At 48.8% G+C, this 25,485-nt stretch overlaps 1 protein-coding gene across 1 annotated transcript in view; it reads left to right on the forward strand.

The window, feature by feature from the left end:
• dab1a (DAB adaptor protein 1a) overlaps positions 1-25,485 on the forward strand; it is a 94,169-nt gene that overhangs the window by 36,406 nt on the left and 32,278 nt on the right. Inside the window, exons 4-8 of the mRNA XM_039734671.1 lie at positions 19,744-19,875; positions 20,867-20,986; positions 21,494-21,532; positions 24,238-24,303; positions 24,572-24,631. Of these exons, the coding sequence (XP_039590605.1) occupies positions 19,744-19,875; positions 20,867-20,986; positions 21,494-21,532; positions 24,238-24,303; positions 24,572-24,631 (417 nt within the window). The remainder of the gene's footprint in view (positions 1-19,743; positions 19,876-20,866; positions 20,987-21,493; positions 21,533-24,237; positions 24,304-24,571; positions 24,632-25,485) is intronic.

Below are 25,485 nucleotides of genomic sequence, written 5' to 3' on the forward strand. Positions count from 1 at the left end.
ACGGGCTTGACTTACTGCCGGCAATGCGGACCAAGCTCTGACACCGGTTGTACAGAGACCGAACAGCTCTTATCAGGGGCGGTACCCCATACTCCCGAGCACCCCCACAGGATTCCCGAGGGACACGGTCGAATGCCTTTTCCAAGTCCACAAAACACATGTAGACCGGTCGGCAAACTCCCATGCACCCTCCAGGACTCTGCTAAGGGTGAAGAGCTGGTCCACTGTTCCGCGACCAGGACGAAAACCACACTGTTCCTCCTGAATCCGAGGTTCGACTATCCGACGGACCCTCCTCTCCAGAACCCCCGAATAGACTTTTCCAGGAAGGCTGAGGAGTGGGATCCCTCTATAGTTGGAACACACCCTCCGGTCCCCCTTTTAAAGAGGGGGACCACCACCCCGGTCTGCCAATCCAGAGGCACTGTCCCCGATGTCCATGCGATGTTGCAGAGACGTGTCAACCAAGACAGTCCTACAACATCCAGAGCCTTAAGGAACTCCGGGCGTATCTCATCCACCCCGGGCCCTGCCACCAAGGAGTTTTTGACCACCTCGGTGACTTCAGTCCCAGAGATGGGAGAGCCCACCTCAGAGTCCCCAGGCTCTGCTTCCTCATTGGAAGGCATGTTAGTGGGATTGAGGAGGTCTTCGAAGTCCTCCCCCCACCGACCCACAATGTCCCGAGTCGAGGTCAGCAGCGCACCATCCTCACCATATACGGTGTTGACACTGCACTGCGGAGGAGTGGTGATCAGTTGACAGCTCCGCCCCTCTCTTCACCCGAGTGTCCAAGATATATGGCCGCAAGTCCGACGACACGACCACAAAGTCGATCATCGACCTGAGGCCTAGGGTGTCCTGGTGCCAAGTGCACATATGAACACCCTTATGCTTGAACATGGTGTTCGTTATGGACAATCCATGACGAGCACAGAAGTCCAATAACAAAACACCGTCGGGTTCAGATCGGGGGCCATTCCTCCCAATCACGCCCTTCCAGGTCTCACTGTCATTGCCCACGTGAGCATTGAAGTCTCCCAGCAAAACGAGGGAATCCCCAGAAGGTATGCCCTCTAGCAACCCCTCCAGAGACTCCAAAAAGGGTGGATACTCCAAACTGCTGTTGCGATACGCACAAACAACAGTCAGGACCCTTCCCCACCCGGCGGAGGGAGGCCACCCTCTCGTCCACCGGGGTAAACCCCAATGCACAGGCTCCGAGTCGGGGGGCAATAAGTATGCCCACACCTGCTCGGCGCCTCTAACCGGGCAACTCCAGAGTGGTAGAGAGTCCAGCCCCTCTCAAGGAGATTGGTTCCAGAGTCCAAGCTGTGCGTCGAGGTGAGTCCGACTATATCTAGCCGGAACCTCTCGACCTTGCGCACTAGCTCAGGCTCCTTCCCCTTCAGAGAGGTGACATTCCACGTCCCAAGAGCCAGTTTCTGTAGCCGAGGATCAGACCGCCAAGGTCCCGCCGCCACCACCCAACTCACACTGCACCCAACCTCCTTGGCCCCTCCCATAGGTGGTGACCCCTTGGGGAGGAGGACCCACGTTACCTCTTCGGGCTGTGCCCGGCCGAGCCCATGGGTGCAGGCCCGGCCACCAGGCGCTCGCCATCGAGCCCCACCTCCAGGCCTGGCTCCAAAGGGGGGCCCCGGTGACCCGCGTCCGGGCAAGGGAAAACATCATACAAGGTTTTTATTTTTCATTGGAGGTTTATTGAACCATTCTTTGTCTCATCCCTCACCTAGGACCAGTTTGCCTTGGGTGGCCTTACCAGGGGCATAAAGCCCCGGACAACAGAGCTCCTAGGATCATTGGGACACGCAAACCCCTCCACCACGATAAGGTGACGGTTCAAGGAGGAGTACAATGTTGTGGTTTCTTTTTATATTTTAATAACCGTCCCCTGAAGCTCCGCCCACCTAGTACTGAAACAAGACGAACTTTATAAATCAATAAACCAAAAGGTATGACTAGCTAAGTGGAGGCAAGGTACACTCCAAAACGCAGAGGTAGACCAACTCCCCACTCCTGATGTCACGCTTCCCACTCCCCTCGGCCCGCAGCCTCTGTCCCGGATTAGCGCAAATATGTCGCTCCTGCAAGAGAATTTTGATACTTGGCACGATGAGAGAAGTCGCAAAATCAACCGGTATGTTCAAGCATCTTATAGAAAAAAAACCCGATCTCAACCCGTTCAGGAGTTCTCTCGTTCGCTAGCTAAGTGGATGTAAGGTACACCCCCCGAGGATGGACATGAGTGAGGAGGGACTGCGTGTTTCTCGGGTTCACTCAAATAAATCGGTACAGCAAGTGAACTCTGATACTTAGCATGGTGAGAGAAGCTGCAAAATCAACCGGAATGTTCAAGCAAATTCTAGAAAAAGAACCCGATCCAAATCAGTGAAGTAGATCTCTCGTGAAAAGCAGACAGACAGATGTTGGATTAGATAGATAGATAGATACTTTATTAATCCCAAGTGGAAATTCACATAATCCAGCAGCAGTATACTGATACAAAGAAACAATATTAAATTAAAATAGTATTAAAAATGAAAAAAATTAAAATAAAATTAATGTTAGCATTTACTCCCCCGGGTGGAATTGAAGAGTCGCATAGTGTGGGGGAGGAACGATCTCCTCAGTCTGTCAGTGGAGCAGGATGGTGACAAAACAGATGTTGAAGGATGCCAACCTTCTCAGAAAGTATAGTCTGCTTTGACCTTTCTTACATAGAGCATATTATATATATAATATATAGACTCTCCATGCCCCACGGCGCTACCCGTGTAGTAGTGAAACGGGACAGCGAGGATGGCCCCGCCCGGCTCCCTAATCCTGACCTCACGCTTGCCCCTCCCCTCAGCCTCTATCTCAGATTAGCACGAATATATCGCACCTGCAAGCAAACTGTGATTCTTAGTGTGATGAGAGGAGTCAGAATGCTCAAGCAAATTAAGTAGTTAAGTAGTTCTCTCGTTCGCTAGCTAAGGTAAGGTACACACCCCGAGGATGGAGCGTGAGTGAGGAGGGCACCACCTGCTTCCCCCGCCCCCGGCCTGCTGTGTCTCTCTCGGAGTCATGCAAATAAATTGGTACCTCAAGCGAACTGTGATACTTAGCGCAATGAGGGAAGTCGCAAAATCATCTGGAATGTTCTAGCAAATTCTAGGTAAAAACCAGATCTAAATCTTTTAAGTAGTTATCTCATGAAAAGCAGACAGACAGATGTTGGATTTTATATATAGATAGAGATAGAGATATATATAGTGTGGCGGACGGCTGGCAACTCATCCTGGCTAGGACGCCTCTATGATAGAAGGATGGGGGATGGCAGATTTTTCAGGACCCTGCCTACCCCAAAACGCTAGATGGCAGCTCCTTTGGATATCCTGGGACATGGAGTCCGGTTTCTCAGCCTTGTTGGGGGCTGTGGGTGCTGCCAGGTGGAGCTGTGAAAGGATCTCGGGAGTCATGCTTCCCTTGCAGCTTGGAAGTCATGAGGACACAAGCCCCACAGTACTTCCGGGCTGATTTAAAGAGTTGGGATTCTCCATCTGACCCGGAAGTGCTGGCAAGTCACAGGGACGGAAGAGCGGAAGCACTTCCGGGTCAAGAGCTATTTAAAGAACTGTTGGAGACCCAGCAAGTGAGCCAGAGTTGGGTGGGAGGGCGACAGAGCTTGCTGAGAGGAGCGGAGGAGAATTATTGTGTTTATTCATTGTGTGTTTGGTAGATGTGCTGCTTTGGAGGCAGTATAGTGAAGAAAAAGATGAAACATCTTCTTAGTGCTTTTACCCTGTGTCTACGTGTCTGTCCGTTGGGTTTAACGGGGTGACAGCGACCCCTAGCGTTCTATCTGTCTGTCTGTCTGTCTGTCTATCTATCAGCACCTTTCATATCTGTCTGTCTGTCTGTCTATCTATCATATAGTGCCTTTCATATCTATCTATCTGTCTATATTGATTAGTTGTTTTTATTATGTATGTATCTCTTACTGTCTATTCACATTTTATCTAGCTATCTATGTGTAGTATGGTGTAGTTCTTCACTTATCTTGCTCTTGTCATCAGTTTCTGTAGATGTTGCACCAGAGTCCCATCGAATGTTATTTTGTGGCACTGTCTGCTGCAATATGGTGTATCGATGTTTCGACAATAAAGCCACTTGACTTGACTTGACGTTTCTTTTTGTAAACTCCACATTCGTTTTCTTGTGCCTTTTACTGAGAAGAGGCCTCTGTCCGGCCACTGTTTTAAGAAGCCCAGTTCTGTCTAGTGTTGTAGTGGTGGGAAACCTTCTGGAAGTTTCTCCACCTGCACATAGGTACGCTGGAACTCAGCAGGAGTAACAAATCAGGTTTGTGGCCTCCTCTCTCACATCGGCCTTTCATCCCCTGATTGCTCAGTTTGTCCACGTGGCCAGCTCTAGGAAGAGTTGTGGTCGTTCCGGACGTCTTCCATTTAAGAGTTATGTGAATCTTCGATGCTGCGGCCTTCCTCAGATCTGAGTCTTCACACAGTCCCGTCTCTGAGCTCTGCAGGCCTTCGGTCGGTCTTATGGCTTGAGTTTTGCTCACCTATGGGACTTGCCATAGACAGATGTGTGTGTGTGTGTGTGTGTGTGTGTGCCTTTCCTAATCTGTCCAGTCAATTTAATTGACCACTCTAAGCATCTCAATGGTGATTTAGAATGAGGTGCCCCTGAGCTAAAACAAAGGCTGTGAATACTTGGGTTGGTGGGATATTGTTAATAAATTTGCAAAGATTCGTCAGATCCTGTTTTCACTTTGTCATTTAGAGAGACTGAGTGTTGCTTGACGAAGGAAAAAATGAATTTAAGTGATTTTAGCCCAACGCTGCAAAATAACAAAATGTGCAAAAAGTGAAGGGTCTGAATATTCACTGTATATTATGATTACAGAAGGGCATTTTTGTTCTTAATTTTTACACCGGCTGTCACAGGGAGGCGGTGTTTGTATTTTGACTGGTCACCTTGTCATTACCTGTCACTAGGGGACCTCAGTTTTGTGGCTGTGCTATTGTCTTTGGCCTTGAGGCTCAGGGGGTTCATTATAGAGGGCCGCACATCTTTGTCGGGTCCTGCCTGTCTTCATATTATTTAACGTAGTCCAGAAAGACTGCATACGTCCAAATTCAGTCCAATTAGGCTTGACCCTGTTCTGCTTAAAGCAGATATGGTGTAGCTACAGTAGAACAGGCCCGGGCACACCGAGTTCTCGTGAATCTAAGCTTATTGAAGCTTGACCTGGAGCTGGGCTCAGTGCTCTGGTCCAACAAGAATCGGGGCAGTCAGGCTTTAGTCAACCTGCCTCCAATGTACCATAAAGCTGACTACGGACAGACAGGCCCCATCCCATCAGGTCAGGGATTGGTGAAGTTAGATTCAGTCTCACAAGACTAAGCACAGGTAGAACCTGACTTGGCTTAACTAGGCTGATGATGTCCTGACGCAGGTTGTGTACAGTTGAGCCCCGTCCAGGCAGAACCAGAGACAGTGTAATTACTCAGTAAGCCAGCAGCCACACCACGTGAACTTCAGAACTGGCCATCCACCCGAAGCTACGCATGAGTGGACCCCACCAGTACTTGTATGGAACACCATCTAGGAAAACCTTTGGTTGATGCTAGGACAGGTGATGGTGAGACCAGCAGGAGACGCTTTGTGGATCCCAATTCCCCCAATGCAGTGACAGGGACACTGTGCTGTAAAAATGTCTCTGTCCTTCAAGATGAGACGTAAAACTGAGATCCTGACTCTCTGTGGTCACAAAACATCCCTGGGCATCCTTAGTAAACACCATGGGGTATCCTGATGTGCTCCATGGCCTGGTCATTCTGGCCCCCTAATCATCCCCTGTCTCTCATCACTTCACCACCTAACAGCTCATGCATGGTGGCACAAAAATGTCTGCCATCACATCATCCAGGTGGATGCTACACATTAGCAGTGGTTGAAGTGGCTCCCCATTCTCAATGAGAAAGTGCCTTGAGTGGTGAGAAAAGTGCCATATAAATGTAAAGAATTATTATTATTCTTATTATTATTATTTATTAAGGGTCAACAAGATTTGGTTTAGTGAGGCTGACTTTGATTGGGTTTACTCCATCCTGATGTAGAATGAATATCAAGTCCCATCCTGTCAGAGCACGCCTCAGTGCCCATACATCTGGCTCAGCAAGACATGGTAGTCACAGAAGCTGGTTTAGTTCATCCCGAGGTGAAGTACCAGTGTGTGGGTCCACCCAGAACCAGGCCTGGTGCAACGAGACCGAATACACTTAAGCCCGGGGTCAATTCAATTAGGTTGTGCCTGTCCTGAAGCAGACCGTGTATAGACAAGTGGCATCCTAGCAGAGCAGGTCTAGTGCAACAAGGCTAAGGTTCAAATAGAACCAGTTTTAGTTTAGCTAGGCCAGGCTCAGTATGAAGAAGCCATGTAACCAAGCCTGGTCTGCCCAGAGTTAGGCACCTTGCATATAGACGCAGTCCAGTTAGACTCGGGGTTAGTTTAGTCAGGCCAGGCTAACAGTAAAGAAGTTGTGTAAGCAGGTCGGGTTTTACGAAATGTGGGCAGAGCCAGTCCAGCAAGAATCTGTACACGTCAACCCACACTGGTTCACTGAGTCTGTGCCCATTCTGATGTAGGCGATACAGTGGGTATGGAAAGTATTCAGACCCCCTTCAATTTTTCACTCTTTGTTATATTGCAGCCATTTGCTAAAATCATTTAAATTAATTTTTTTTCCTCATTAATGTACACACAGCACCCCATATTGACAGACCAAAAAAAGAATTTTTGAAATTGTTGCAGATTTATTAAAAAAGAAAAACTGAAATATCACACGGTCCTAAGTATTCAGACCCTTTGCGCAGTATTTAGTAGAAGCCCCGTTTTGAGCTAATACAGCCAGGAGTCTTCTTGGGAAAGATGCAACAAGTTTTTCACACCTGGATTTGGTGCCTGGTTGTCTCCACACATACCGCTTAGAATTAAGGCCAAAACGTTCTATCTTGGTCTCATCACACCAGAGAATCTTATTTGTCACCATCTCGGAGTCCTTCAGGTGTCTTTTAGCAAACTCCATGCGGGCTGTCATGTGTCTTGCCTCTCCTCAGTGTGTGCAGATAACCAGACACTGCTCATCACTTGTCCAATACAGTCCTCACAGTGAAGTATGGCGGTGGCAGCATCATGCTGTCGGGGTGTTTTTCAGCTGCAGGGACAGGACGACTGGTTGCAATCGAGGGAAAGATGAATGCGGCCAAGTGCAGGGATATCCTGGACAAAAACCTTCTCCAGAGTGCTAAGGACCTCAGACTGGGCCGAAGGTTTACCTTCCAACAAGACAATGAACCTAAGCACACAGCTAAAATAACGAAGAAGTGGCTTCACAACAACTCTCTGACTGTTCTTGAATGGCCCAGCCAGAGCCCTGACTTAAACCCAATGGAGCATCTCTGGAGAGACCTAAAAATGGCTGTCCACCAACGTTTACCATCCAACCTGACAGAACTGGAGAGGATCTGCAAGGAGGAATGGCAGAGGATCCCCAAATCCAGGTGTGAAAAACTTGTTGCATCTTTTGCAAGAAGACTCCTGGCTGTATGAGCTCAAAAGGGGGCTTCTACTAAATACTGAGGGTTCAAAGGGTCTGAATACTTAGGACCAGGTGAGATTTCAGTTTTTCTTTTTTAATAAATCTGCAACAATTTCAAAAATTCTTTTTTTTTGTCTGTCAATATGGGGTGCTGTGTGTACATTAATGAGGGAAAAAAATAATTTAAATGATTTTAGCAAATGGCTGCAATATAACAAAGAGTGAAAAATTGAAGGGGGTCTGAATCCTTTCCGTACCCACTGTATATGGACACGTGGCATCCTACCAGAGCTTAGGTAAGGTAGAACCAGAATTAGTTCATCCAGGCCAGGCCCAGAGTGAAGAAGTGGCATCATCAGGCCTGTCCTACCAGCGCTTGTTCCTTTACAAAAGTTATAGGTTTGAAGTACCATTTAGTTTAGCTGGAGATGGACCCCATGCTGTTAGGATCCAGTCTGGCAAGACCATCCTCAGCCTGAAGAAGCTCTTTCACCAGGCCGGATCAACCAGAGGTTGTTCCCGTACAAAAGACCCAGGCTTGAAGTACCTTTCAGTAACTGGACTCTATGCGTTTAAATCCAGTCCCCAGTGTGAAGAAGCCGTATCGCCAGGCCTGATCTTCTAATGGCTTATTCCAATACCCAAGGCCCAGTCCACTCAGACTCTGACTAAGTTCAGCCTGAAGTATGCTGCTATAGCCGGGTTTGGTCTGCCAGTAGCTTAGCCTCATTCAGTTACAGTTATGGGAAAAAGTAAGCACACCCCACAGCATTTGTTGACTCTATTTGAATATCAAAAGATAACACTAAGTGGACAAACGTATTGGGACACACCTCATTAATTGTTGAGTTTGTGTGCTTCAATCGGACCCATTGCCAGAGGTCTGTAAAATCAAACATCTAGCCATGCAGTCTCCATTTACAAACATTTGTGAAACCAAATGGGTCGTTCAATGACTGCAGGTGTGATAGGATGCCACCTTTGCATTAAGACGGTTTGTGAAATTTCATTCCTGGTGGATATCCCACGGTCAACTGTAAGGGGTATTACTGGAATGGGAATATTTAGGAACAACAGCATCTTGGCCACAAAGCAGAAGAACAGATAAAGTCACAAAATGGGATCAAAAGGTGCATGGTGTGTAAACGTCACCAACGCTGTACTGATGAGTCCCAAACTTCCACTGGCATTAATGGAAGCACAAAAACTTTGTGGTGGGAGCTTCCTGGAATGGGTTTCCATGGCCAAGAAGCTTCATGTAAGCCTCACATCACCGAGTCCAATGCCAAGCATCGAATGGAGTAGTGTCAAGCACACCACCACTGAACCGTGGAGCGATGGAAACGTGTTTTATGGAGGGGATGTCTCTGATTGGCACTCAGATAGGCAAGTCTGGGTTTGGCAGATGTCAGGAGAATGGCATTGTGCCATCTGTGAAGTTTGGTGGAGGAGGGATAACGGTATGGGGCTGGTTTTCAAGGTTTTGGGCTAGGCTTCTAACTTCCAGTGAAGGGCAATCTTTTAATGCTTCAGCATACCAAGGCATTTTGGACAACGCTCTGCTTCCAACGTTGTGGAAACAGTTTGGAGAAGGCCCGTTTCTGTTTTTAGCATGACTGTGCCCCAGTGCGCAAAGCAAGGCCTATAAAGACAGGGTTGGATGAGTTTGGCATGGAAGAAGTTGAGTGGCCCGCACAGAACCCTAACCTCAATCCCATCGAACACCTTTGGGTTGAAGCGGAATGGAGACTGTGAGGCAGACTGCCTTGTCCAACATAAGTGTGTAGTGGACTAAAAAAACCAGCTAAGATCCATAACATTGATATGATGACGATTTATTTCTTTTTTTATGTGAATGTAAACATAGTCCTACCAGTATTTCCTGAGGAGATGATGACGTGTGAATGGGATCAGGAGTGCTCCTTTCTTCACAGGACAACAACAAATCTTCAGACCGTCCTCATGCAGCAGGAAGACACCAGACAGTCCATACACCAAAACAGGAGACGATCGAGAACAAAACAAGAATCAGTGGGAAGGCAAACGGATCGGCAACTCCAGACACGAAACACAAAAGACTTCTCTCTTCACTGTAGAACTGACCCCCCTTTAAATGCCACGCCAGCCCCCTTGTCCCCAGCAGTCCCTGCACCCAGAGCAAACGACCAATCAGAGCCACTGCAAGGACTGCTGGGAGTTGAAGTTTCATTCCCCAGTAGCACCTCTACAAGTGCCCGACCTCATAAATGCTCTACAGAATGAATGGGCACAGATTCCCACAGAAACACTCCAAAATCTTATGGAAAGCCTTCCAAGATCAGTGGAAGCTGTTACAGCTGTCATGGGGGGACCGTCTTCATAGCAGAGTCTGTGTATTTGAATGCAATGTCATTGAAGTCCCTGTTGGTGTAATAGTCAGACTTCACAATACTTTTGTCCCATATGATAGTCTACTGGGGAAAATGCAAGTCCACTCCTCCGCCCCTTTAGCAGAAACGACTTCTTGTGGGTAATTTGCCTAACTGCCTGTCGCTCTCAGACATCGATGCAGTGACATTTTGGTCCACTCCCTCCATACACAATTCCTTCAGTTGCAAGATGTTTATAGGTCTTGCATGTCTGGGCCATTTCAAACTTTTAATGGGATTTAACTCGGGGCTTTGACTGGGCCAGTTCAGAATTTCTTCTTTTTGAGCCGTTCCTTGGTGGATTTGCTAGTGTACTTCAAGTCATTGTCTTGTTGAAAGTTCCATGTTAGGTTCAACTTCAGCTTTCAGGCAGATGGCCTCGCATTCCCCACAAGCACACTTTGATGCTGAATTCATAGATGACTCCATGACTGCTAGCTGCCCAGACCCTGAGGCAGACAGGCAAACCCAAACCTTTCCACCACCATGCTTCATAATTGGCATGGGGATCTTCTCCTGAAGTGCTGCCAAACTTGTCTACATTTGCTGTGGTCAGACAAACGCGTATCTTTGATTCATCTGTCCAGAGCACGTTGTTCCAGAAGGCCTGGTCCTTGCCTGGATGTTAATGTTCTTGTTGGACAGGAAAGGCTTCTCCTGGTACGTCTCTCAGACACGTCAAGTGAGTCTCAAACTGATTGTTGATGCCTGCACTTTAACCTCAGTAGATACCTGCAGATCCCATGATGGAATTTTGGAGTTCTTGGAGACTTCTTCTGGTGTCAAACGGTTAGCTCTTGGCCTGGATTTGCTGGGTTGCCCAGTCCTGGATAAATTAGCAGTCATTTGAAATCCACACCAAAGGGAGATGATTTTCCTTAGAGTGGAGTGATTGATTTCTGATACTTTGGTGATCTTTTTAAACCCCTTGCCTGACTCCTAGACACCTACATCATTCTTTCTCGGATTAGCGTGAATATATCGCTCCTGCAAGCAAACTGTGATTCCTGGCGCGATGAGAGAAGTGGCAAAATCAACCGGAATGTTCAAGCAAATTCTAGAAAAAAAACCCAATCTAAATCTATTAAGGAGTTCTCTCATGAAAAGTGAACAGACAGACGTCGGATTTTATACATATAGAGATGATAGCCTGCTGGGGATAAAGTAAGTCCACTCCCAGCCTCAGAAGGTGTTATCACCCCCTTTAGCAGAAACGACTTCTTGTAGGCATTTTGCATAACTGCCTGTCTGTCTCTAACGTTGACGCAGTGACATTTTGGTCCTCTCCTCCATGCACAGTTCCTTCAGTTGCAAGATGTTTATGGGTCTTCTTGTATGTCTGGACCATTTCAACATCCGCATCCTTCTTTCTGAAGGCCTCTGAGACCTCTTTCGATCTTGGCATGATTACAGCGCACACGTCCGTAGCAAAGAGAACTCCGGACCCTCGATATCTGAGGTCTAAATAAGGCCGGGTCTGCCTACAGACTCTCTAATGAGGTTCTTGGCATCTCATCTGGAACACCTGACTGTAATTTGATTTATTTGAAGTGGTAAGAAATGTTGAGGTGGACTTACGTTTAGATTAGCAGAATGAATACGCTACGTCAATTCTGATGTATCATTTATTCAAACTGCTACTATCTGTAGACTCCGTTTCCATGAAGATCTTCTGTTTGACTCTTCATAAAAAGTCAACAGTTTTAGTGGGGTGTACTTACTTTTTCACATAACTGGAAATCAAGTCTTCCTAGACTTCGCTGTAGGTAGCTTAGAGTGAGTTCAGACAGGCTCGGCCCATCTTCAATCCCCGTCTGGACAGAGCCAGCCGCCCTAGTCTGTCGAGGTCCAGCCCGTCCCGTGTGTAGCTCACCTTTGTCCTCCTAAACGGAGGCCTGAGCCGACTTTAGTTCATCCAGGACAGAAGAACACCCAACACAGAGGGAGCCAGTCCACCATGGAGACCTGGCTTTAGCTCAAGTAGGCTGTATGTAGACAAGCCTTGTCTTAGTTAAGCTAAGCCTAGTTCATCAAGACTTGGTACAAAAAGAATTGGGTTTGTTCAGCCATATGGAAGAGTCAATTTATCTTGGGTCTTGGCCTTCCAGTGCAAGACGGCCTCGTCCGGTAAGACTGAGGCCACGCAGAACCAGGTTAGGATCAGGCAGGCCCAGGCCACACTGGAGAAGCTGTTGAACCAGGAGGGATTAACCCAGAAGTAGACCCAAAGCAGACGGAGCATGTCCACTACGCCATGGTACTTAAAGAGCCGGCTTTAACTCCAGTAATTCTGAAATACGATGGCTTGTAGTCAAATCACATCCTACCCAATCTAGGCCTAGTCCTACAAGACTTTGGACAAATAGAACCCTTATCCAGTAAGACTGAAGCCCACACAGAACCAGGTTAAGATCAAGCAGACCAGAAGACTAGACTGAGTGCGACTTGACCGAGTCTCCCACAAGTTGAATTGAGGTTTGCTTCAGCCTAGCTGAGTCCATCTTATAGCTGGTGGTGTACAGCCAAGCCTCACCTGGCCAGTCTTGGTGCAGTTACATTCAAGCTTTATTCAGTTATGCCACGTCCAGGTTAAATCAAGGGTCCAGCGTCCAGCCGGGCTTTTCAGAGTCAGACCCATGGCATGCACACTGACTGGTTTAGTCCAACCAGGCTAAGTCGAGTGTGAAGGGGCTGTGTGTGGCCAGAGTTTAGTTGTGGTGCTAGTAGATTGGTTCATCAAGGCTCGTTATAACCAGACTGACCTTAATGCCCCCAAAGTGCGGCTCAGCTTGACCCAATCGAGCACAGGTAGGCCAGGTCCAGTCCGAGCTACGGTCAGTTTAACCAGACCCTTTTCTGACCATGCTTGATGTTGACTTGGCTTATGTAGATCATTTCTCACTCATTCTGGGGGACTCAGTCAGTGAGGAGGGTAAGAAGCAGATGGACCACAGCTTAGGGACCACTGCAGAGGCCTAATTAAGTACAGTAGAAGTAGTTAGGTATGATGAAGTGATCTTCCTGGTGATCCTCAGTCATCTGTTATGGGATCAAAGTAAAAGGTGCCCTGCTGACCAAGTGACCAGTATAACAGATCCAGTATTGGCCTGACTAACCCCCTCCCATGGACACTTCTAGCCGGGGTGCCACCTGCCGCTAAGGTCACTCATTGGTTGGCATGTGCACATACCCCCGCCAATGAGAAGAAGGCCGCTTCATCCCACGTGAGCCCCATTCACCTCCTGGCCCTCATTCCGCTCGGCACGGCTCTGCAATTAATGGAAGCTCCTCTCGCGCAGCACTTCGGGTGCCACCGCTAAGCGCTGATGAGGCAGCTGCACTCGCCGTCGACTCTGCGGCATTTGAAATTCTAATGAGTATCGCAGGAGCTTTTAAAGCGCGCTCCATAAATAATAATTAAGCGTCGGAAGCAGCAACCTTGCCAATCATTTCTCTGCCGCTTCAGAGAGACTGGCAGCCCTGATGAGAGCTGCCGTCTCACTTGTTAGTATTCCTCCCAGAGTCCATCTGACCGCTGCTCGTCCAGGCAGTAAAGCGGCTGTCCGTCACGCGTGCACAAAGCCGCTCCTGCGTTCGGGTAAAGGGTTCAACACGGGGAGAATCCCAGCTCAGAACACGGGTTACTAGTGGGCTGCTTGGTCACCTTGGCTCCTTGTTCCATTCACTCCCAGATTAGTCATTGACCCTTTGTCCCAATCCTCTTGTTTAGCCACCGATTCCCACCCCGTCTGTATGTTTATTGACTCCCTGATTGCCCCCGGGTTAGCCGCTGATTCCGAGATGTCTCCAAACATGAATTCCTAGTCTGGATTCCCCCACTGATTCTGATCCTTATTTCCCTAGTTTTGATAATGAATCCTACAAAATGGCTGTTGTCTTGCTGCCCAAAGCCCCCTCCTGATTTTTAGAGTATCTCCACGTGTCACCCCACCCTCCCAAAATAATCTTTGTTTCGCAGTCTGCATTCCCTTATTTTATCCACCGCTTCTCAGGGGGCCCATAGGTCATTACGCTCCTGATCCCGGTTTTCCAGTTTAGACTGATTCCTAAACTGTGTGGTACCCGCCTCACCTTCCAGAAAAGTCTTTGTCTTCTCAGCCCCCACCCTCAGTTATTCCATGCGCCCACTTCTCTTGAACCCCTGGTTCCATTTACCCACTGATTCCCAAATCGTCTGTGTGCCAACTACATTCTGCAAATGTCACTACATCCCAATGCCAAATGCCCCCCAGTTTAGTCCAAGTCTTATATTGTCTCCCAATCCTTCCAGTTTTTTTCTCAGCATGCCTACCAGCTACCCCCTTCCCGGTCCAGCAGTTAACGGCCATTGTATCCTTAAGTCACCTGACCTCACAGATGATGCATGAGTTTGCAGCTGTCAATGCACTTTCTGGTGTGCCCCTTCGTTGCCCAGCTACCCCAAAGGGGTACCCCAAAATAAAATGAAAGTGATGGTCAAGGAGGTCTTATCCATCATCCTTAGTGGCTGCTTGATGACACCTAACCCTCGATTTTTTTTTTTTTTTTGTGTGCATAGTCTTCATCCTTCTTTACTGGTGGCACCCTGAGAAACTCCCTGGGGTTGCCCACCTTGGTGGTCCTCCTTGAGCCAGGTATTAGTGTTTGGCTCTTTAGGTGTGTCCTCTTCTCTGGGATGGTGCCAAGGCTCCCCACGCTCTGATGTTTGGATTGCAGTGAGGCGCGTCAATCTGCCGAGGGTGTGCAGCTCATTGACTTCACAAGGAACGCCGAGCTGCCAGATTGGCAGTGCCAGCCAAAAGCACACATGTGCCATTACCACATGCGGGCCGAGGAAGTGCAGAGCAGATGGGTGATGAGCTGAAAGGAGCTTTGACAGGAGTGCTTGTTGACTAACGAGGAAGCAAGCAGGGGCGGCGTGTGAGCGAAGGGAGAGCCGCTGTCTGACTGCAGGGGTCTCGTAGACTTGGCTTCATCCCGATGCTCATGGCCGGGAGTCCAGCAGGGCTAAAGCTGCAGGACACAGCAGCACAGAAGAATAGACAGGCCGCGTGGCAGTGTGGGCAGGTCAGGACCTCGTGTCAGACTGCCAGGGTATCCTGGAGATTATGGGATGCGATCCCTGCAGGTAAAGAGGTGGGATTAGACTCCAGAGATGCGGTAGAACCAGGCCCCATGAAATGAAACTACAGGATTATGGGTTTGTATCACTGCAGGTAAAGAGGTGGGATTAGAGTCTGATGCGTTTGACACGATCAGACCCTCCTGGAAGTAAACATGCAGGATTATGGGATCAGTTCACTGCAGGAAAAGCTCAAGGGATACTGATATGTGGCCGGGGTCATACATGTAGTCACGGCAGAGACCCTTGTCTTGTCTCATATGATTGGACCCTGCATTGTGAGAATTTGCAGAACGGTGAGATCTGTAAGGGTCATAACACTTAGCTGTCTTGGACCTCCCATAAGGAAAGCTGCAGAATACCGAGGCCCGTCAGAAGCGCTGAATGAGGAAACCTCTGGGGGCTAAAGCTGTAGATGGGATCAGACACTTGGCTTTAAATCTACAGGATCATGGAAATGGTGATGGGAGATCACTGCCCAGTCACACAGACCAGGATCAGATGCCAGCGGTTAGAGCTGTGGGTGATGGAGGCATGAAAGGGTAGGGGACTTTGAGTAAGGCTGCAGGATACTGTGATGTTGAAGTGTGAAATCATCAAATTATACGGGATCAGGCAGTAAAACTGGACAATACTGTAAGTGAGGGTTATGGAATCGGATCAGTGGTGCACAACTGCAGGATTAAACTCCAAATAATGGAATTTGACAGGACCAGGCGTAATGGAGTAAAGAGATAAACAGACGTCTAACCCAACTGCACTCGTTTGGGAAATGTGACAGGATCAGACTCCTGCAGGTCAGGCTTCCCCACAAAGACTAGGCCTCTTTGGATAGAAGTGCTGGGTAATATGGTGTAGAAGTCTGAAATGGTCAAGCTTTACAGGATCAGGCTGTGGGCAGTGAAACCGTACGTACAGGGGATACAAAACTGTGATTAGACTGCAGTCGTTACCGAATTGCGGAATAGAACACGATCAGGCCCTATTTTGAGATCAGTCCAATGGGCTCTGAAACACACAGATACACTTCAGGAGACTAAGATCTTTCAGGATGAGATGCCAGGAGGCAACACTCTAGGAAAGGAATCGGGCCTCTTTGGGTTGAACAACAAGATATCGTGATGTAGAAATGTGAGCTGGAGACGGTGGCAGAGTTAAAGATGCTAAGATTTGCATTGGGTGTGACGAGGATGGACAGGATTAGAAATGAGGACATTAGAGGTTCAGCTCCGGTGGGTGGGACGGTTGGGAGACAAAGTCAGAGAGGCGAGATTGCGTTGGTTTGTACATGTGCAGAGGAGAGATGAGGGGTATACTGGTAGAGGGATGCTAAGGATAGAGCTGACGGGTAAGGGGAGAAGAGGAAGGCCTAAGAGGAGGTTTATGGATGTTGTGAGAGAAGACATGCAGGTGATGGGTGTGACAGAGCAAGATGATGAGGACAGGAAGGTATGGAAGAAGATGAGCAGCCAAAAGAAGACGACAGTGCATTCAGAACTCTGTATTCAGACCTCTTTGCTTTCTGCCCACTTTATTGTGCTGTAGATTTAATTTCATATGAATACACTGGCCATTGTTGCCCATCAGTCTACATTGAATAGTCCATACGAGAGCAGCTGAAAGAAGAAGAAGATACAGCGTCAGGCTGCAGGCAGTAAAACTGTATGTACTGTAAGTGAGGATTATGGAATTGGACCCTAGCAAGAAATTTAAACTCCAGTCATTCTGATTAGGATTAGATTCCATGTTGTAAACCTGCAGAGATACAGAATTCTGAATAAACTCCAGTCATGCCAAACTGCGAAATGTGACAGGATCAGACTCCATGGGGTAAATCTGCAGTAAAGATCTGTTAGGATCAGACTCCTGCAGTACAAAGGCTGGGCTTCTTTGCGTAGACCATCAGGATACCGTGGTCTATAAAAGTCTGAAATGCTCGAGTCATACAGGATCAGGCTACAGGCAGTAACCCAGGGTGCAAGTGAGGTTTTGTGGAATCGCATCCCATCATACCAAGTGGCAGGACTAAAGTCCAGTTATTTGGAATAGTGACATGTAACAGGATCAGACTCCACCGACTAAAGCCGCAGGGATGCGGAGTTCTGAATAAAATGTAATCATGCCAAATTGGGGAATGTGATAGGATCAGGCATAACGAGGTGAAACCTGCAGGGGGAAATCTGTAGGAAATCAGACCCCAGCAGGTCAGGGTGCAGGAAAAGAAGCCTGACATGGATTTAAGCCTCTTTGGGTATTAATGAACCGATACCATCATCTCGAAGTCTGAAATAGTCAAACTGTATGGGATCAGGCGGCAGACAGTAAAGCTGCATGTAAGTGAGGATTAGAGAATCCAGTCCGAGTTTACAAATCCTGTAGGATTAAACTGCAGCCATTCGGAATAGCGATATGTGACAGGATCCGCCTCTACGGAGTAAAGCTGTAGGAGTAGGGAATTCCGATTGAACTGTGGTTAACGCCGAATTTTGAAACGCCACCGGATCAGGGTTCATGGGAGATCCGCCTAATGGATTGTGAAACAAGCAGCCAAGTGTTAGGTACGGAGATCTGCAAAGATGCGACTCCAGAAGGTACACTTGCAGGAAAAGCAGTCACGCAAGGATTAGGCCTCTTTGGGTAGAACTATGGGATAGCCAGGACTAGAAGTCTGACATGATCAATAAATATGAGATCAGGCTGCAGGCCGCAGAACCGGACGTAGGTGACGATTATGGAACCAGATCCTGGCATGCCAAGCCTTGCAGGGTCATTCTGAATACTGAAATGTGACAGGATCAGCCTCCATGAGTAAAGCTGCAAGGATATTATCCATCCATCAATCAATCCATTATCCAACCCGCTATATCCTAGCTACAGGGTCACGGGGTCTGCTTTAGCCAATCCCAGCCAACACAGGGCCCAAGGCACTGAAAATCCCTGTGTATGGTGTCATTACGATCGGGAATATCCGACACTTGAATATAAATGCACCACGAATACATCTGTATGTCGACATTATGCTTCACCACATCGAACCATTCATCAAACATCGAAGTGCGCACATCGATCTCGTAGGATCCTCAAAGCGGCATTCTGTCACATGTAGATAGTAAACAGAGACTCTGACGTCACATTCCAACTTTTAGCACACTGTGCCTCCCGACTTTTTGCTGGAACTGCAACTCACGCACGCATCGCGTTTATTTCTGGGGACCTGCTCAGAGGACGCGTCAAATGAATGCTGAGAACGCGTGGCAGCCATGATGCGTGTGCGTACGCATTCTGAGCGTGAAGTATGAACGAGCCCTAAGACTTGGTGAAGAGTTGACAGGATCAGCTGGCATGAGGTGAATGGCAGGATCAGACTTCACCAGTCAGGATGGTGACCAAGATGTCTCCAAACATGAATTCCTAGTCTGGATTCCCCCACTGAATCTGATCCTTATTTCCCTAGTTTTGATAATGAATCCCACAAGATGGCTGCTCTCCTGCTGCCCGTAGCCCCCTCCTGATTTTTACAGTAATTACACGTATCACCCCAACCTCCTAAAATAATCCTTGATTCCCAGTCTGCATTTCCTTATTTTATCAGGGGGTCCATAGGTCATTACGCTCCTGATCCTGGTTTCCCAGTTTAGACTGTGATTCCTAAACTGTGTGGTACCCGCCTCACCTTCCAGAATTGTCTTTGTCTTCTCAGCCCCCACCCTCAGTTATTCCATGCTTTCCATGAGCCCACTTCTGTTAAACCCCTGGTCCCATTTAGCCCCTGATTCCTGAATTGTCTGTGTGCCAACTACGTTCTACAAATGCCATTACACCCCACTGCCAAGACTTATATTGTCTCCCAGTCCCAGTACTTCCAGTTTTTTTCCCAGCATGCCCACCAGCTACCCGTTAATGCCCATTGTATCCCTAAGTCACCTGACCTCACAGATGAAGCATGAGTCTGCAGCTGTCAATGCGCTTTCTGGTGTGCCCCTTCATTGCCCAGCTACCCCAAAGGTCCCATCACCTAAAAAAAAACAAAGTGACGGTCAAGGGGGTCTCGCCCATCGTCCCTAGTGGCTGCTTGATGACACCTTTCTCATCTCCCCTTGATTTTTTTTGTCCTTCTTTATTGGCGGCACCCTGAGAACCTCCCTGGGGTTGCCCACCTTGGTGGTCTTCCCTGAGCCTGGCATTAGTGTTTTACTCTTTAGGTGTGTCCTCTTCCCTGGGATGGTGCCAAGGCTCCCCACGCTCTGCTGTTTGGATTGCAATGAGGGGCGTTAATCGTGAATGGCAGGATCAGACTTGACCGGTCATAATGGTGACCGAGATTACATCGTGGAGGGTAAAGGCTAGAAGAATCCGATTCTCGTGGAGTAACCAGCAACCTTTGAAAGGTTGAAACTCTGGGATCAGATCCCCACATTCAGAACTGCAGGATCCTGAGGTCATCACGACAGTGTGGTCAGAATGGAGCGCCATTACTGTCACTGAAGCCCGATACTGTATTTGGTGTCCAACTGTGCAGACCGTACAAATGAGTGATGATCTTAATGGACTCCCCTTGTCCGTTTCTTGTGCCCACCTGCAGGTTCTTCAACATCAGCACGCAGTTCATGAAATTTCATACATTGCCAAGGACATCACGGACCACAGAGCCTTCGGCTACGTGTGTGGGAAGGAGGGGAACCATCGATTTGTGGCCATCAAGACAGCTCAGTCTGTAAGTATGTGCACGTGAGACCCCCCATCCATCTCATTGTAGGCACCTTCACTGTGGGGCGCCTCCCCAGCCTCTCACCCCTCACTTGTTTGGTAATTTGGTTCTTTTAAGTCTGTGCTTTAGTTGGACACACAGCTTTCCTGTGGCCCTGATGATGGTGGTCTGAATGGCATGTCGTGAGGAGACAGAAGCCATTTCCGTGCAGCCCTCCTCTATATACTTTGTCATACTGTCACTTTTTCAAGGGTACTGCATGAGAGTCTCCTGTGGCATTGCAGAGCAGCTCTAGAGAACCACCTACTGAGCCCCAAGTGGCAGCCCATGGGCAATAGCTACAAGACCAGGGGCACCGCTGATGTTCCTCATTGTTGTGATAGCCTGTGTATGGTGTAGTGAAGGGTTGGAGCCACTAGGGGATAGTACCTCAATGGCTAATCTCACGTCCCAGTTCTGGATTTGTAGCAGTCAAGACAGACCAGTCTGTAAATTTTGGTAGCTGTGACCCCCAGCTGACGTTTAATGACATGTTGCATAGGCAGAGGACCCCCCTTTGTGACCCTAGCTCAGCACAGCTCTCATCGTTATGCTCTGTCATGCCCTCTCCCTTTAAGTGTTGTCCTGTGTGATGCCCTCTGAGAGTCACACAACATGAGAGAAGAACCTTAGAGAACAAGCTGCTTAAGCCTAAGTGACAGCCTGTGGTCACCAGTTGCAACACTAAGGGGCACCACAGTTTTTTTTTTTTTGTCATTTCTCTAACAGATAGACTGTATATGGTGTAGTGAGACTTAGAGCCACTAGAGGGCAGTGCCACGATGACTAATGTCAATTCTGAAGGTCTCACTGTTGATTTATGATTTTTGGCAAACAAGATGGCCCAGTCTGTAAATATTGGCAGCAATGATCCCCCCAGCTCTTTTGTGTCATGCCACCCCCGGCGAGGTGAATGCTCCTAAAACTGAAAGCTTTTCTCCTTGTTTTGCCCGTGCAGGCTGAGCCAGTCATCCTTGACTTGCGGGACCTCTTCCAGCTCATCTTTGAACTGAAACAACGAGAGGAGTTGGAAAAGAAAGCGCAGAAGGACAAGCAGTGTGAGCAGGCGGTATACCAGGTAATGGCTTTGCCCCATCACCCGCCCTTCCCTGTGCCCATGGCACTAGTTTGTTCTCCCTCCTTTTTGTGATCTCTGCCGTTCCAAGGGGGCTAAAGCAGTTCATCAGGTAACTCTAACCCAAGTTAAAAAAGGAGTTGTCATCTGGATGGAGAAGTGAGCTGGTAGCGGGCAGAAGACTGGTGCCCACTTCTCTGCCTTTTACATTGGGAACTGCACCTGGGGGTGCCATGTCAGGACCCCCAGAGCCCACCTGAACTCTCTTTAATGTCTCCACCTGCCACTGGACACTCCGTCTCACTCATGAATGTTAAGTGCCCTGTGCACAGTGCATTCTGGGAAGTGTGGGGACACAGCTTTGCCTCCTGCCCTCCCTTCTGATTGGTGCCCTTGGGCTGTGTTCTGATTGGTGGGGTGGGAGGGCGAGGCCTTTGGGTGTCTCCTTCTGATCTTCTGTTCTTTCAATGTCTGCTCCTCTGCTTTATAATTTCTCTTTCTCTCGCAAAGACAATTCTGGAGGAGGACGTGGAGGACCCTGTCTACCAGGTATAGTAGCCCCCCTCGCCCGCTCTCTCTCATAACAGGCATGTAATCTCATGATGTCGCCGCGCCGCTCATGTTTCTCTTGTCTTTAATTAAATTAACCGCATTACATGCCGCCGCTGTCTCTTCAGTGCGTGGCCACTCCAGTCACCTCTTTTCAAATCTCATCCTCCATTTGCCCGAGGACATAGTTGGAGGGAGCGTGGCACTGCCAGCTTGTGCTTACAGAGAGAAAGAGGGTGGGATTCTTGAGCACCAGCCTTTATCGGCATGAGGGGCAGCCATGCCAAATGTCACCAACCTTATGGAGTCCTCTACTGAGGAGGTGGCAGTGCCCTTGGCTCAGCTTGCCTTTTCAACAGACCATGCCAATTTCCTCTGCTGTCCACCAGGCATCCATGTTGACACCCTGATTAACTTTTCACTCCAGTGCAGCCCACCTGGGGTTCATTCAGCAGAGGTCAACACACACTACCCTCCAGATGGTCATTCAGTACAGAGGGTTCCCCAGCTGGTCATATCTTCCAGAATGCTGTCCAACAGGAGGCCATTTTCTTCCAGGCCTAGGTGCCCGACTGCCTCAAGCAGTAGCACTGGAACTTCTCCACACCTATTGACCTTTAAAATGTCCTGCACAGCCTTGATCCCCCTAGTCATGCCATGCTAAAGCTGACTGATCACCACTGTCATTCTCCAGATGAGCATGTTGTGCAGAACATAGCTGGCATCCAATTCTGTTTTTCAGATCTTAACTGTTCACCCGTTGGCCATGTTGTAGACCCTGGTCATGATCAGCAGAATTGAAATGGCTTTCACCGCTGCCCACCAGCTGGGCCCATTCGGCAGATGTTAGCTGCTATTTACATTCGTCCACACGAGGTGGTCCTGTTCTTCAGATGAAAGCTGGCATTGCTGTCCACTGGCCATTCGTATTGTAAATGCAAACCCCCTATTCTGCTGTGCAGTAGCTGGTCATTTTCTGCAGATGTTAGCTGGCACCCCATGCTGCCCACTAGCTAGTCCAGTCATGCAATAGTGAAGTAACTTCTAATGCTGCCCACCAAGTGGACATTCTCTGCAGATGTTAGCTGGTCTCCACTGCTGCCCACCAGCCAGTCACATTCTGCAGATGTTAGCTGGCACCCATGCTGCTCACCAGCTAGTCCAGCCATGTAATAGTTAACCGACTCCTGATGATGCCCACCAAGTGGGCATTCTCTGCAGATGTTAGCTAGTATCCACTACTGATCACCAGCTCGCCACACTGTATAAGAGCTAACTGGTCTCCTTGCATTTCTTCGGGTGGTCCTGTTCTGCAGCATTTAAGTGGCATTCGGTGGTGCCCACCAGCTGGTCACGTTTTCCAGACAGCAGCTTGCATTGCTGTCCACTGGAGACCATGCTAGCCCCTCTCTGCTGTCCAACAGCTGATCATGATCTCCAGATCTTAGCTGGCATTACTGTCTGGCCGTGTTGTACATGATAACATCTCTTTGCTGCCCACCAACTAGTCAGATTTTAGATGGCATCTCCTACTTTTCACTAGCAGGTCACATCATCTAGAAGTTAACTGTCCTCTAATACTGCCTATCATGTGGCTGTGTCCTCCATAATTGGCTTTGCTGTCCAGCTGCAGGTCATTTTGTACGTGGTCATCATCAGGTGGCCATGTTCTGCAGACTTTAAGTGACATTCAATGGTGCCGACCAGCTGGTCACGTTCTATAGATGTTAGCTGGCATGCACATTTCTCCCCAAGAGGTAGCCATGTTCTTCAAACATTAACATGGCATCACTGTCTGCTAGCTGATTATTTTGCGTCAGAGAGACTTTCTTTGCTGGCCACGTCCTTTAAGTGTCAGCTGGCATTAGTACCACCGGCTAGTCTTGTAGCACGTGTTAATTCCTATTTGCTCCTCCACCTGCTGGTCATATTCTGCAGATGTTAGCTGGTGCTAACCTTTCTCTTCACAAGGCAGCCATGTTCTGTAAATGTTCACTGGCCTTGTTGTCCACTGGTCCGGTCATGTTGTTCACATGTTACCTGGCATTATTGTACATGCTAGCCCCCCTCTCTGCTGTCCACCAGCAGAACTGAAATGGCCTGTGCTCCTGCCCACCTGCCTGTTACGTCTTGCAGATGTTAGCTGGCGCCCCCCATCTAGTCACCTACCTCATTAAACTGGTCACTCCATGCAGATCCCGTTGCTCCAAGTTCATATCCTACATAACTCAACCGGCATTGCTGCCCACCAGCTGGTCATGTTGCACACGCTTGCCTCCCCTGCTGTCCTTGTGCCGAATCTCCTGTGCACAAGTTCAAAAGTCTTCACTGCTCTCCTCCATGCTGTGCAGATTTTAGCTGTCATCCACCAGCTGTCCATTCCATATAGGAGTTAAGTGGCCTCTAAAGCGACCCACCAGGTGGTCATTTCCTGCAGACTTTAGCTGTACACCAGAAAGTGGCTGGCGTCGGCCTCAGTGCCATCCAGCAGGTGACCTTGTAGATAAAGGAACAGATAAAGGGGCCAATGAGCCTGTCTGCAGTGGAGGCTGACCGCCTGGTCGGAGGGGCTGGCATCTCGGCAACTAAAGCAAACCATGAAATGCCTCGTTCCTCGGTACTGCTGCTCTGTCCATCTTGTCTGACCAACTCTTTGTCCTCTCCTGCTCTTTTTCTCTGCTCCCTCTGCGCCGCTGGCCCTCTAGTACATTGTATTTGAGGCGGGACACGAGCCGATGCGTGAGCCTGAGACAGAAGAGAACATTTATCAGGTACCCACCGTATTTTGAACCCAGGATGCCCCCCCCGGGCGGCTCTCGGGCTGAGTGCTGCTGCTGCGGTAGTGATGGCATCGGCTTCCCTGCCCGAGTAGCACTGCCCCCTGTGGGCCGTCCGGGATACCAGTCCCTTTTGGTATCCCTTAGGTGAATGATATAATATGGGCTCTCCAGTAGGGGACGCCCTTGTGACGCATTGAATGACTCATCTCTCTATTATTTATTTATTTATTTATTTTTGGCTCTGCGACTGCCAATCCAGGTCCCGACCAGCCAGCAGAAGGAGGGCGTCTATGATGTTCCCAAACGGCAACCAGTGAGTGTAGGTGCTGTTGTTTTGTTGCTTGGTGGCAGTGGCAAACCTCTCAGGTGCCCCTGTGCTGCGTCCCGAGGTCAGCCAGCCAATAGCAGACTGCTACGGTGGGTGGGGCATGGGCGAGGCGGGGGCGGGGTGAAGTGGAGGCGGAGTCACAGCGTGCTCATGGCTGCTCTGGGCATTGAGAGGTTTGCTTTGTGTTACCTGAGATTGTTGTAGCTGTGTGTGCCCACCAAGGGTCATCACCTGCATCTGTAAGTGGGCTTCACCCATCTGGGCTTCCACTCTGCCGATTCCTGCCTTCTCCAAAGCCCACCAACAGAAGGAGGTGAGTGTCACAATGCCCTAAAAATGTAACAGTGTATCTGTGCACGTGTGTGTGTGTTGGCATGTTGGCACAGTCATACAGTTCACAATCCCACACTATAAATCCTTTATCTATTATACAATAAAATGTGTGTGTGTGTGTAAATAAAGCCTGGCAGAGACTTTGAAGTTCAGATGGTCTCTCAGATGCTCAGGTACATTCCCATCTGAAATGAGGGGTGATGTGTGCTCGGAGAGAGGTGGGCATTACTGTTTTTGATGGGCTGCCTCTGTAATGTGTTATCAGGTTGTCACCCCTTGAGTGCCCAAGCAGGGTGCTGGGGCTATCGCTGATTATCAAAGTGCTGTCATCTACGGGGCACTCACTACCCGTGGTTTGGGATGTGATGATAATGTGCGTGTGGTGCCCCCTTGTGGCAGGTAAATGGTTATTGTTGGTGGTTAGGTGCAGAATGTGGCGGCGATTGATTTCTTTCTTTCTTTGCCAGACTTTCTGCTGCTCCTTATGTCAGGCGGGTGTTCTCGACTGGCAT

Source organism: Polypterus senegalus, chromosome 14 (assembly GCF_016835505.1).
Source record: "Polypterus senegalus isolate Bchr_013 chromosome 14, ASM1683550v1, whole genome shotgun sequence".
Taxonomy (NCBI): Eukaryota; Metazoa; Chordata; class Cladistia; order Polypteriformes; family Polypteridae; genus Polypterus; species Polypterus senegalus.